Here is a 13,500-nt window from a genome sequence, read left to right as displayed (position 1 = left end):
TATCTGTTCTACACTTAATCTCTCTAATTTTATTAACATTATCTCTCCAACCGTAGTACGATTTTGCAGTACGATACATTTTCAACATCACTGCTAAAGAGAATCCCTTCCAACGCATGCAGCAGCTACAATCTATAATTTAACTTTCACTCCACGAGTGATTCCCAGCCTAGCTGCTCCAACACTTTAGATACGCTACCAAGTTTATCATTACAACGATTTACAAATCTAGCTCCTCTACGCTGCACACCATCCAATTCGGACATTAATCGGACTCCGTGAGGATCCCATAGGCTTGCAGCATATTCTAAATGACGCCTAACCAACCAAAGATATTATTTCCCTTTGACCTTTTCATCACATTAACCAAGTACTCTTCTAATAAGTACTACTTTTTTGTTAGCTTGTCCACGTATTCCCCGTGTGTGTTTCACCCAGGAGAGATCGTGAGTGAGGGTAACGCCTAGGAATTTAATTGAGTCTACACATTCCATTTCGCGATTCTTGATGCAGCAGGCGTTCTGGAGGGATTTGCTCTTTTTCCAAAACTTGATGGCTACGCACATTTTTAAATTTACCAGGACCACGGCTATCATGGTAAACTACTTCATCATCGGCAAATAAACGTATCTTACTAGTGACTACAGAGTCAATGTCGTCAACGTAAAGTAGGAATAAAAGAGGTCCGATGACACTTCCCTCGGACACACCTGAAGTCACTTCGACCGAGTTTGACCAAACTCCCATCTATCACTACTCTTTGAACCCGAACATTCAAAAATTCTTCAATCCAACCCTGGATATTTTTATCTATGCCATATGCTTCTAGCAGTGCGAGCGTTTACTATGAGGTACTTTGTCGAAGGCTCTCTTAAAATGTAGGAAAATCGCGTCCACTGGAGCATAGCTTTCTCCCGAAATAAGAATATCATGTATAAAAATCGCTAGTTGTGTCTCGGAGGATATACCTTTTCGGAAACCCTGCTGCTTTTTCATTAATAACTCCTGATTATCGAGGTGTCTCACGATCGAACTAGCAAATATATGTTCCATAGCCTTACACGAAATTTGAGCAAGGGTCAGGAATGTCAGAGCATGGAAGTTGGAAAACGTCAAGAGAAAGTAAATAAGTACATAGCCTATGTTATGGCTGTGCAAGGTGAGATGGAGAGATAACGATTATCATTAGATCCAGTATGTCCACCCTTTTGAGTTAGCTACATTACATTGCAGTATCTGCTTTCTCCAGCTGATAAGGATGACAACGGGATGCGAAAAAAAAGCAAAATCAACTGCGGATTTCAAACAATCTAAAGATAATCTCTATGACGATACCACGGTGCTGTCGTCAGAGACCGATATGCTTCAGAGTCTTCATGCGTCAGAGTCTTCATGCTCACCTGGATTGATGGAGGAAGGGAAGAGATGAATGTAGAGCAATTACTCTAAATAGAAGTAATATATACGCATTCAGATCAATACCTGGTGGATACCAAAGGTAAGTTCCTCGAACTCTTTTAACGTATACATCCGTGTCGGTATCAACTTCCTGTTGACGAGATTTTTTACCAGAAAATAAATATCTAAATTCGGAACCACCGCCCAGGTTGTCGTCATTCCAACCAGCCCATCTCAATAGTCATTCAGACGCAAACCTAGGATTGCAGGTCAGCAAAATGTCAACTTACAGTAATGTAAAGTGGTACAATCCTTTAATCGGAAGTTATTGCGTTGTAGATTCGATAGCTGTGAATATTTCTCGGGTTTTCACGGTGTTCCTTTTCACCGAAGTCGCACACACCTTCCTTATGTTCATGTTTTCGACCACATACACATGCACGATGCACATCACTTTTAGGGATGCCAAGTTCATTAAAAGCCATGCAAACACTTAAGCTGCGATCCCTGTCCAACTAAACCTTCACTCTTGCAAGATTTTAGTCACTTTTTGAGGTCGAAGGGCGTCTAGAACGTTCGACTTCATCAACATCTTCTCTACCCTCACAAAACTACTTGTGCCACTCAAAAACACCAGATATACCCATGCCTTGAGCCTCTTTCCCGGTTCTTCCCAGTTTCACGCAAAATTTGATGGCGTAACGCTATTCAAATAACCGGTTCGAGGCGGATCATAACGGGGTCACGTTATAGAGGTTTGGCAAATGTGCGATCCGCAATCCACAAGGGCTTGGAGCCAAGTACCACCGGCCTCCAGCCTTTCCTGAGACTCTCCTCCCTCGAACTCAGCCTGAGAAACCAACACCCGTCCGTCCGTTTATCCGGTAAAAATAAGCCCTACTACTTTTGGGTCATACCTTGTAGGTGTTACATTAACTGTTTCCCAATCACTGGGATCCTTGCAGTATACTAGCAATTACTATTATAATTTCTAGATACGGCACATTTTAAGGCTAGTTCTTTAAATATACGAGTGGGTATTTGATCGGGCCCAGAGGATTTATTAGGTTTAACGTTGTTCACCAAACGTTCTATGGGATATCGTATTAGAGGTTCTTATTCATATTCGTTATTCCATGATAAACGGAAGCGGGCGACAAATAGAGCAAAAGAAGCGCGATGGAAAACACAGTGCGAGGATATGGAAAGTTTACACAGAAAGGACGAAATTGGTTCGTTATACGATCAAGCTTTAGTTTGTCAGTCAGCCAAGGGATTATAGGGGTTGCTCAGCATATTGAAAAATATTTTCAATGCGTAGGATGTGAATCAACGTAAATAAAACAATGAGCAATGCAGTTTTCGTGTATGAGGAATGCTAAGTGAATTATAAATAAAGAGCTCAAGAACATGAGTGGGTGGAACAGTTTGCCTATCTCAGAAAAGTTTTGGACTAAAATGGTCAAAGTATTAGGGACAAAAAAAGAAAAGTTTCGCTAGGCAAAGAAGCTTCAATAAGTAGGAAAGAATTTATGACGGGGATGTTGAGCAAGGATGTTAAAAAGTGTCTCATCAAAACCTTGATATGGAGAGTGGTTTCCCACAGTGCAGAAACATGGTCATTGAAACACGATGATAGACGTAAATTGGAGACTTAAAATGTAGTCGTGGAGAAGGATGGAAAGGAAAAAAAATTTGGAAGTGCTAGGTATGGTGGGGGAGGAGAGGATATTGTTGGGATTTTAGTGTTGCATGTCAGGCTATGCTTTCATAGGGAGAGGTAAGTTACCATATCATTTTATAGTTGTATAGGCTTTGCCATCTAAAAATTACCTAAACCAGTAGATAACCAGTATGATGATGATATAATGATCAGTATGGTTTACATTTATTTTAATTAACTGGCAGTGCCTCTCCGCTAAATTTTATGGCTTTCATGTCATTTGTCCTATTGCCAGAAATGATAACTGAGGGATAGAAATTAGTTTACAGGAAATTCCCAAATTTTATTTATTGTTGTGAACCCAAATGTAATAAGTGCTAGATAAGTCTAAAACATTCCACTATCAACAGAAATATGGAATCCATCTTAAATGTAGGTGGTGTTTTGGCACCACCATTTAAGGACAAATTGTTCATGTAGGCATTGCATGAAAAGATAAACATTGAAAATTAGAATTAAAATTGATAAGTAATAAATGTTTCATATTTTAAACAGGGCCCACTTGCCGTTGGGGTTGACGTGAAAAATGAAGTTTGTAGTAACACCTTGTATTAGCTTCCTACTTCTGAATGTCATCATGTGTTCTGAAGTCTCTACAGGTACTCTTCTTTTTGTGGAATTAACATAGTTATCAGATGTTCAAATGTGGGCTGAATCTTTAAATAGAACACCGTATGAAATGATCCATAAAATTACTAATGATGAAATAGAATACTTGTTGAGTAATCTATGAATGGTATTTTATTTTCTAAGGGGTGTGTGTGTGTGTATATAGGAAAAAAAAAAAATATATATATATATATATATATATATATATATATATATATATATATATATATATATATATATATATATACAGGGAAAGGAACTGGCCTCCCTACGATGTGTGAATTTCACACGCCGTGAACTATACCATCACCTACCAAACCAACCTTTGGGTTGATTATTGTGTTTATGGTTTACATATATATATATATACACACACACATACATAGAAATAGATATAAGGGAAAGGGATGGGAACACATTGAAAGGATGAACATAGGAGTGATGGTGAAGGCGGAATCAAACAGATCACAAGCACAGAAATATTTCCTCGACCAGGGCTTGAACCCCAGATCTTTCCACTTGCCAGGTGGATGTTCTAACCACTTGAGCCATCAAGGAAACATAATTAACACTGAGATCAGTGGGTCTTATATGTACCCCTGACGCCACCTCGGCCAAAGAATCAGGGTAATTGGTGGCATATAAGACCTACAGATCTCAATGTAAATTATGTGACTATAAATATATATATATACATATATATATTTGTATTTTTTAAATGTACCTGGATATTGCAGTATTCAGCAACCTTAACTTAAAGTGATATAATGTCTTATGTAAAATAATCTGAGGGTGAACTTCTTGCAACTTTCACATTCTGTGCAGGAAAAGGCATAAAGATGTCTTATTTGAAAGGATGTTGAGGGACAAATCAGCAGAGCGTCAGATGAAAGGAACTGACAATCTTTCTATGGTAAAAAATTAGGTGTTATTATTTTGCTCCAAAAAAGTTTTAATCTTACACATTTGCTTTACCTTTCATAGGTGTATCTCGTGGAGTTGGATCTCAATGTGATGACAACAGTAAATGTATCCCTCATTCTTATTGTAACCTGGAAAATAACAATAACACTTGTCAATGCAACAATAAATATACACCTTCAGCAGATCTTTTGAACTGTTTGGCATGTGAGTCAATTATTATAATGAATTTAACTTTAAGGTAGAGGTATTTGAAGGTGGCAACGTGTATCCTGCTTTTATAATGCTTACATGGCTTACAAGACTGCCTTCCTGAAGTAATAAGTCATTTTTGCAGATGGCACTAGTTTGCTGCGGCAAACACTTAACATTACTGTCCAACAAGAGAGAGTCAGTGATACTATGCAAAAACTTGAAAAATGGTTTCATGTGAAATAACTTGCTGTAAATGAAAAAAAATTGATTGCTTCATTTTCAGTAAAAAAAGATTCATTAGCAGTAAACTTATGCAATAATGATATTTATTTTGTAGACAATGGTACATTTTTGGGCATCAAAGTTAATCAAATATAAAAATTGAAATCTCAAGTTGAACCACTGCTTCCAAAACTTAGTAGATTTATTTTTCAGCTCAGATTTTTTAAAGCAAATGGCTATTTAAGAGAACTGAAATCTGTCTCATATTCAAATTTTCATTCCATATTGTTGAATGAGATAATTCTCTGGAGGAATTCAAGGCAGAGTCAGTAGATTTTTAAAAAAGCAATTAGAACTGCCCTAATTCAACTTACTAGAGAGTCATGGAGATACATCTTCTGCTAATTAAAAATATTACCTCTACCAGCAATATTGGTGCTAGAGGTAGCAAAGTTTGTCAATAAAAACCTTTCAAGTACAGAAAGGAATTTCAATAAACATGGGTATGATACAAGAATAAAAAACTATATCCATGTTCTTTTTAGATGATATAAATGAAACAGGTCCTTATTACCATGGTGGCAAACTGTCTATCTAATACAAAAAAAAATGAAGATTCTTGTAAGATATTCAAACAAAAACTGAAACTTATCTTGTTGAAAAAACCATTGTACTCTGTTGATAAATTATTTGAACATTGTGGGATGAACTTCCGATGAAATTATACTCCGTGTTGATACTTGTAACATTCTGCAGGTGTTGGAACCCATTGTCAAGGTGAAGACTGCATATTGCATTCATTTTGCAATTTGGAGGGAGGAAATGACACGTGCCAATGCCAAAGAGGATTCACACCATCTGAAGCAATGGACAAATGCCTTGGAAGTAAGCCTGACAAGTAAAACTTTTACTTCCAATGATATTGAGGTAAATGCTTTCTAAGAATGAGTGCTCAGGTCATCTCACCCATGTTTCTATCATGAAATTTTATTTCCATTATTCCAATTTGGCCGCCGTCATTTATGGTAGACATATCTTCCATGAAAACAACATGCATACCTATATTCATGTCCTTCACACTGTTCTCACTAAATAAAATCTTTACTAACAAAAATAGCTTACGAATCTTTTTCATTTTTTCAGTTCCAAGGACATAAGTCATGATAAGGTTGAAACTATCAGGGCAATGGATTTTGGTACAAGAAATAGAACTGATAGTGTATGGTAGGAGTTTTTAAAAGTAAATTGTTGGGGAGCCCATATTTGCTAAGGGTGTGGTGTAGGGTATTTGTACACTACTAAAGGAAGGGGTCGTTTTTACATATACCATACCTATGGCTAGGGAAAATGGTATGGAGCATTTAGTGTGGGATGTGTGCTAACTGTGGACCCATCATGGATCTGGATTATATTGGACATGGGTTAACCCTTTGCACTCGGGTGCTTTTTTTCTCGATTGCCTTAGTCTACTCAGGCATTGCTTTACATGTAGCTGACTTCCAAGCAATGAAGGGCAAACAATACAAATGAAAAAGAACTTACAACACAGTAAATAGATAACAAAAAACATCTGCATAGGTGGTGGCATCCTTTGGAGACGGCACTTATGTTGACAACGACATAATGGGTCGATACTGTTCATTTATAAAACAAGCCAAGCTTTTAATTAAGATTTACTTTACTTGTCCTTTCATGTAGATGATTACAAGAAAAGTTATTGGAAAAATAGATAAAAATCCCAATTTCCCTTATGGTGAAACTCTGTGTTGATTGTGGCTCAACATACAACCTGCTGCCGTTGCTAACCATGTCGAGTCACACTCGACATCCGAGTGCAAAAGGTTAAAGGGCAAAGCAAGATTTTTGAAGGATTTACAAGGGCAAAGGAATGAACATAAAAAAGAATAATAAAATTGGTGATATTGAATGGATTGAATGTGTAATTAGAGACTTATTGAGGAACTATTTTTTAGAATTTGTAATATAATGGAATGAATCATGAAAAGGAGTCCAATGGATTCTATGGAAGGTGAACATGAATGTAGAAAGATTGATATAAATGAAAATGAGGTTGTGCATGTAGCAGCTGCAAAAATTTTTAAGGAATGGTATGCATAAGAGTGGATACTTTAAAAAATACATAACCATAACAGTTGTTTCAACTTGTACCTGGATATGGGTATCGGGTTCAATATGTTCATCGGAGATGGAATATTACAATAAATGAAAATATACACATATTTAATGACAATGCAGTAATGCTGCAAAAGTGCCCATCAGTTTACAGAGCCTGAATTAGGCATAAAAAAGACTGAAATTGAGGTTAAATACATCTAAAATAAAGGTAGTAGTGTTAATATCGAATGGGAGAATGTGGAGAACATTTGCATAGTGAGTGTAAACAGCAAAAGCTATAATTGAACAAGTGCAAGATGAAGTGATTAAATGGTACATCATTTCCTATAGTATGCTGCATTCATAAAAAATGAATTTTTTCCCACTGAAGCAAAAATGCCAGTGTATAAAAGTGCACTAATCCCTGCATTCCTGAAGAGAAGCAAAACTTAAGTGGCCGTGATAAGCATAATCGCCAAATAAATCCAGTTGGTATGGGATATTTGAGGAGTGTTTGCTGTAAATAGAAGGTATTTTTCAAGGAATTGGTAGACCGTGAAATAACATGAATTAGATCCACCTATATTTTACCATTGTAGAAGAAGTGTCATATGTTCAATATGTTAGAAGAATATCTCAAAGTAAAGAATATTAGATGTCCCAGGAACAATTAGGCTCATATGAAAAATGATTTAATGTGATGTAGGCAATTAATTTACTTCGGATAGAAGTGTGCAGTGTGAAATAAATTATCAAAAAATATTAAGTTCCATGAAATGAATGAAAATCAGTCTTCTCAAATGATGCTGATATTGAAAGACAAGCGAGTGAAGTGCAAATAGGTATATATGCTACTCGTTCATCAGCCATCAAACTTTACTGGTAAAAATTATGCTCCTTAAATATTAAATATGTGTGTGCCCTGGCGCCTAAAATTAATGCCTCAATATTTTTTGACTGAATTTTTTACACTGAAACACTGCAAATTTTTTTTTCAAAATTGCAGATATTGGAACAGATTGCACTCCTGGTGACTGCATAGCAAATTCTTTTTGTGACAATGCTAGCGGGAATATATGTCGCTGTTCCTCCAATCGAGTTCCTTCTGAACTGGGAGATAAGTGCTTACTGAGTAAGTATCTGTAAAATCAAATGAGCTGCTTATGCTCGGCAACTCCCAATTCAGAGAGTTCAAGGTATGTTTTTGAAACTTTGATATTACCTCCTTACATGTATGTCATCTATCACTTTTTTGATTTCTTCTCAAATTAAGTATGATTTTTTAATAACCATCTAAATAGTTTCTTCATTTTTATTAAAATTGGATGTTCACCCTTTTAAAACACTTTGAAAGTTACCAGAGAAGTAGTACCATATTCATACACATCAAAATGAATGTTAAAATCCATTGATTTTCCATAAAAATCGGCTGATATTTGTATTAGCTGATTTTTCACTAAAATATTCTCAAAAAAATCAATAATGCATACTCATAAGTTATTAGGAATATAATACTGTAGATAAACAAAAAATATCACAAAATCAATCTAACAAAATATGGGATATTTACACTTTTAAAACTTAGCAAATTCATCAATAAAGACTTAGCCAGAATATCTTAATTATTCCATTGTTCTAAAAGCCTATAACCTGCACTCATATTTACAAGAGGCCTATAGCATGGTTGCCCCTACCATGGACTACAACCTTGACATGTTGGGGGGACTTCTGCATTCTGATGACCACTAGAGCGGTGCTGATGGAAGCAATGATAATTTCACCTGTTAGTGCCACCCATGCCAGATAGGTTGAAGGGTACAAGCCAGACCAAAGGTAGTCCACACAGTCTTCCCCAGTAAGACAGCTGTAAAGGCATCCAACCCCAGTAGGGTGGCCATGAGTGATGGTGTCCAGTTAAAAGCACTATTGAGGAAGGCAATGAGAAACAACCCCAATCACTATTCCATGAATCAATGATGGACAGAAATCCAAATATGATACCTGGCAACTATGGGACTCAGCCTGCTGGGCCATGTGTGATGGATAGCAGGGAGTGAAGGAAGGTTTTCACGGTCATCATCTCAAGAAATTCTTGAAATTTGAAATTGAAAGCAGCAGCACAGATGACACAGAAGAGGAATGAATGAGTTAGAATTACTGAGACCTGAAATGTTAGAACCATTTTTAGGTCAGGAAAATTAGAAAATATTAAGTGAGATATGAAGTGAGGAAATATAGAAATTTAAGGCCTCTGCTGGAAAAATGGAAGGATAGCAGGGATTTCTGGAGTGATAGAGATAAAGTAATATACTTGTACAATAGAGGGGAGAGATCCAGGGAGGGGTGGAAATAGTAATGAACTAAAGAGAGGAAGAAGCATAGGAAATTTAGATAAAGCAAGTGAGAGAATGTCATCAGAGAAATAAAAGCTGAACCAACGAACTTGGTTCAGGTCTACATGTCCCCAAGCAATTATCGGTAGGAAGACGTTGACAAGTTATGTGATCAGTTAAAGGATATAATCACAGATATTCCTCAAGGGAAGCATTTGATAGTGATACAGGATTGAAATACAATGGTAGGCAAAAGAAGAAATGGTTGTGTGGCAGGGCAATATGGTTTAGGAACAAGAAATGACCATAAGAAGAAAGTGATAGAGATCTGCAGGAGACAGGGACGGCTTTAACATAGTGAACACTTGGTTTAAACTCTACAACAGGCATAAGTATGAATGAAAAATATCCAATGAAACAGATATATGTTAGACTATATTATGGATAGGCACAAATTTAGTGAGAGAGGGATAAATTAGCACAGTTTCACAAGAGTGGAAGAGGATTCAGATCATAATTAATGCAGTACTAATTAACTGTAACTTCAGATTCAAGAGAATAAAACAAAGAAGGCAATTGAGGAAGGAGACTGAAAGAGTATCAAAGAGAATAATAAGAAAGGGGTATCAGTAGGCTGTAGAGAAAACTAATGTGAGGAAAGGGAGACAGGTACAACAAAGAAAGCTATGAACATGTTAAAAAAAGGGATATTGAAAGCCTCAAACAAATCATAGGAATAGTTAACAGGAAAAGAGCAAGGAAGCCATAGATCATAGATAAGAATATTAACAAGATAGATAATAAAGGGGAATGAAAGAATATAAACACAGAGTTAGGAGGAAGAAAGTACAAAGAATTGAATTACCAACTAAGGCAGGAAGCATGGTGGAAAATGCAATGCTATTATGTGAAATGTTTAGAAAGGAAGGGTGAAAATGGTGTGCTGAACAGGTAGGTGAAAACTGTCAAGAAATAAGGAAAATTCATGAAAAAAATCAAAGCAAAGTGATAAAAATTATTAACTGAAAGAGGAAAGATTCAAGTAGAGATAGAAGGAATATAGAGAGGAACCATATTGTGAAGATATTATGCAAGCAACCTTTCACATATAAAGAGAATATATAGTAATGTAGATGAGGATAGTTCAGCTCCAGGTATACTTAATGGTATGATAAAAAGGACATTAAGGGAATTCAAATCAATAGAGTTTTGCAGATTGATAACAATCCTGAAGAACTACTTAGGTTTTAGGAAAGCCTCGAAGGAAAAGTTTTTATGGACTTATTCATAGCATTCAGGAGGGAAGAATTTGGCTGGAAGATTTCTCTGAATCAGTGATTAGTTCCATCGCAAAAAAAGAATTGGCAGCTATATGTAAGAATGTATATGAGGATTATTGAAAAATAAGCTTGATTTCAAATGGCTAATGTGTTCCTCAGGATTATCAATAAGAGGTTAGATAGGAGAGTAAATGATAACGAAGGGAATGATCAGTTTGGGCTCAGAAAGGGGGGAGGCATAAGTGATTCCAAAGCAGTAATAAGGTCACTATACACTAGTCGAACATACATGTAGAATAGAAATAGTAGTTTTAGGGGAGGTGACCAACACCTGAGGTCATTAGGAATAGACTGGAGAGAAAGTAGACTTATCCGAAGCCTGTATTTGTCACAGACTGTTCAGATACAAGTGGCAGATCGAGAGTCAGGCTGGCAAGGTTAGAAAAAGGGGTGTCACAGGGTGTCCATTGTCACCCATGCTTTTCCACTCACAAGCATATGCAGAGGAAATGGTTGAAGAAATGTGGGAGGAACTTGAGATAGGAAGGAGAGCTGATGGAGAATTTGTAAAACCAGGTTTTTAGACATTCTAGCTTTAAGTTTGCTAGTTTGCTTAGGGATGGTAACATTTCTGACTAATTAGTTAGTTAGTGTAACAGATATGAGATGAGAATCTATGTAAAAAAATGAGGGTTATTCAGTTTTTAAAATGTACAGTTGTACCATTGTACAGTCTGTACCCATTTAAAACATCCCTTAACCGGTAGAACACTAATAGTAAATACATATTTTTAAATATAAATTTTGAAAAAAAACGCTATTTCAGGTGTTTAAGAGGAGTGGCCCTACTTTGAAATGTTTACCAGAAATATTTTAGCTCCCTTACAATTAAAATTTGCATTATTACGGAGACCATTTCTAGGTATATTTTCAATTCCATTGGCACTTGTACCATTGAAAATTTTGTGGAACTCCTCGACAATCAAAATCAGAGTAAATCCTTTATTTAAAATGGCTTCCATAGACTTCAGGTTCAAAAAATATATTTAAAATTAATAATAATGCTTTTCATAAGGTGCAAATTTAAGGCTACTTTTCAGGTACATTAATAGTGCTGTGCCTGAAGCTTTTTGATGATTCCACATGGAAAGGCCCACTGTTCTTCTATCATATTCATTGCCACATTGAAATATCTGCCGACTTGAGAGGCTTCTGTACTTTTATGCCAATTTAATAAATAAAAATTTAAAAAATTATGCCTCAAAATAGAATGAGAAATGTATTTCAAATGCTAACTAGGAAATCTTCCTCTTTCTCATTTCAGGAGTTGGTGAATCATGCAATAAAGATGAAGATTGTATTGAAAATGCATATTGTACCAGCAATGGCCACAGGAAGATCTGCCAATGTTTTGAGAATTTTACCTCATCAAGCAAATTTGATAGGTGTGTTTCAAGTGAGTATTATTTGACTCAGGAAATTAGGGAGCAAGACATACAACTAGATGAAAGAGTGAATAAAATGATGCATATACTACAAGGCATGAGTTTCCTTGAAGAAAACACCTGCTGAGTGCCATTGTGTAATGATTACAACAGGCATTATTCCACTCCCCCATGTATCCATGCATCTCCTTCATGGCTGATATATGAATTTCATTCAAAAAGTATCTACATCTACATTAACTTTGTAACTTGCCACAAGGGCATGCGATGGGGAGTGTTAGGTCACGAGCTATGCATGCAAAATCATCACATCTGTCCACAGATATTAGTCGATTAGCTGCATATGCACCCAACCCCAGTAAGGCAACCATTTAATTGACCACCTCACATTAAAAACCATTAGTGAGGAGGGCATTTCATCATGTTAAATGGTATAAAGTTATCAAGACTCAAAAAGAAAAAATGTGAACAAAAAAGACAGGAAATTAATCAAGGAAATCTAAATGAAAAAAGGCAACATTTAGCATAATTAAATCATTGACAGAATGGATAGAGACGGGCTGAGGAGTTAAATAGGGTTGCTGTCTCTTGCCTACATTACTCAATATCGATAAAGAGGAAATGATTAGCTTCATACCCTCTCCATTCATATACTTTGGGGTGAATATGATCATAAATTCCTGCGGAATTGTAAATTGTAACTTTAGTGAGCATTTTTCATTAAAAGATTAACAAAGGAAGGAGTTTTGAACCATCTGTACAACAGGCAAGAACAACTGTACAGCACCTCTTCTGATTACTAGAAGCCTTTATCATCACTGACTAGCACCTTTAACATTCACTGTTCCATTTAATGGCATATCAAACATCAAGGGTACCTTATCCATGTTTCCTGTTTGCCCTTTCTCAAAACACATCCTTTTTCTCAGTTTTATGATGCATTTGTTGCTCTCTATAACCTTTCTTTCATATTCCAGTGACAGTATTTTTGCTACTGTAGTTTTGGTATGCATACACTGACCATTTCTCTTCCTGAATCTCTCACACCACGATGTTGCCCCAGAAAAATTGGCTATAGACATACCTATCACTAACTTTCTTGGTTCAATTACAATAATTTTTATTAAAATAAAAATCCAGCTCTTACTGTGATTTATTTTCCAGTTCTTAACATGTTCCTCAAACTTTGAAGGCACATGTAAACATAATTATTTTTTACTCCTGTCTGCATGCACTAAATCAATATTCTTTTCCCCATT

General features: G+C 36.1%; 1 protein-coding gene across 1 annotated transcript in view; it reads left to right on the top strand.

Annotated features, from left to right (window-relative positions):
* Positions 1–1,095: 1,095 nt before the first annotated feature.
* LOC139696582 (protein draper-like) overlaps positions 1,096–13,500 on the top strand; it is a 29,766-nt gene continuing 17,361 nt past the window's right edge. Inside the window, exons 1-5 of the mRNA XM_071595387.1 lie at positions 1,096–1,159; positions 4,715–4,858; positions 5,825–5,953; positions 8,190–8,315; positions 12,121–12,252. Coding sequence (XP_071451488.1) covers positions 1,096–1,159; positions 4,715–4,858; positions 5,825–5,953; positions 8,190–8,315; positions 12,121–12,252 — 595 coding nt within the window. The remainder of the gene's footprint in view (positions 1,160–4,714; positions 4,859–5,824; positions 5,954–8,189; positions 8,316–12,120; positions 12,253–13,500) is intronic.

The sequence above is a fragment of the Hetaerina americana genome, unplaced genomic scaffold (assembly GCF_022747635.1).
Source record: "Hetaerina americana unplaced genomic scaffold, ioHetAmer1.1.p SCAF_7, whole genome shotgun sequence".
Taxonomy (NCBI): Eukaryota; Metazoa; Arthropoda; class Insecta; order Odonata; family Calopterygidae; genus Hetaerina; species Hetaerina americana.
The sequence above is the reverse complement of the archived record's forward strand: the minus strand, read 5'-3'. Positions and strand labels throughout refer to the sequence as shown.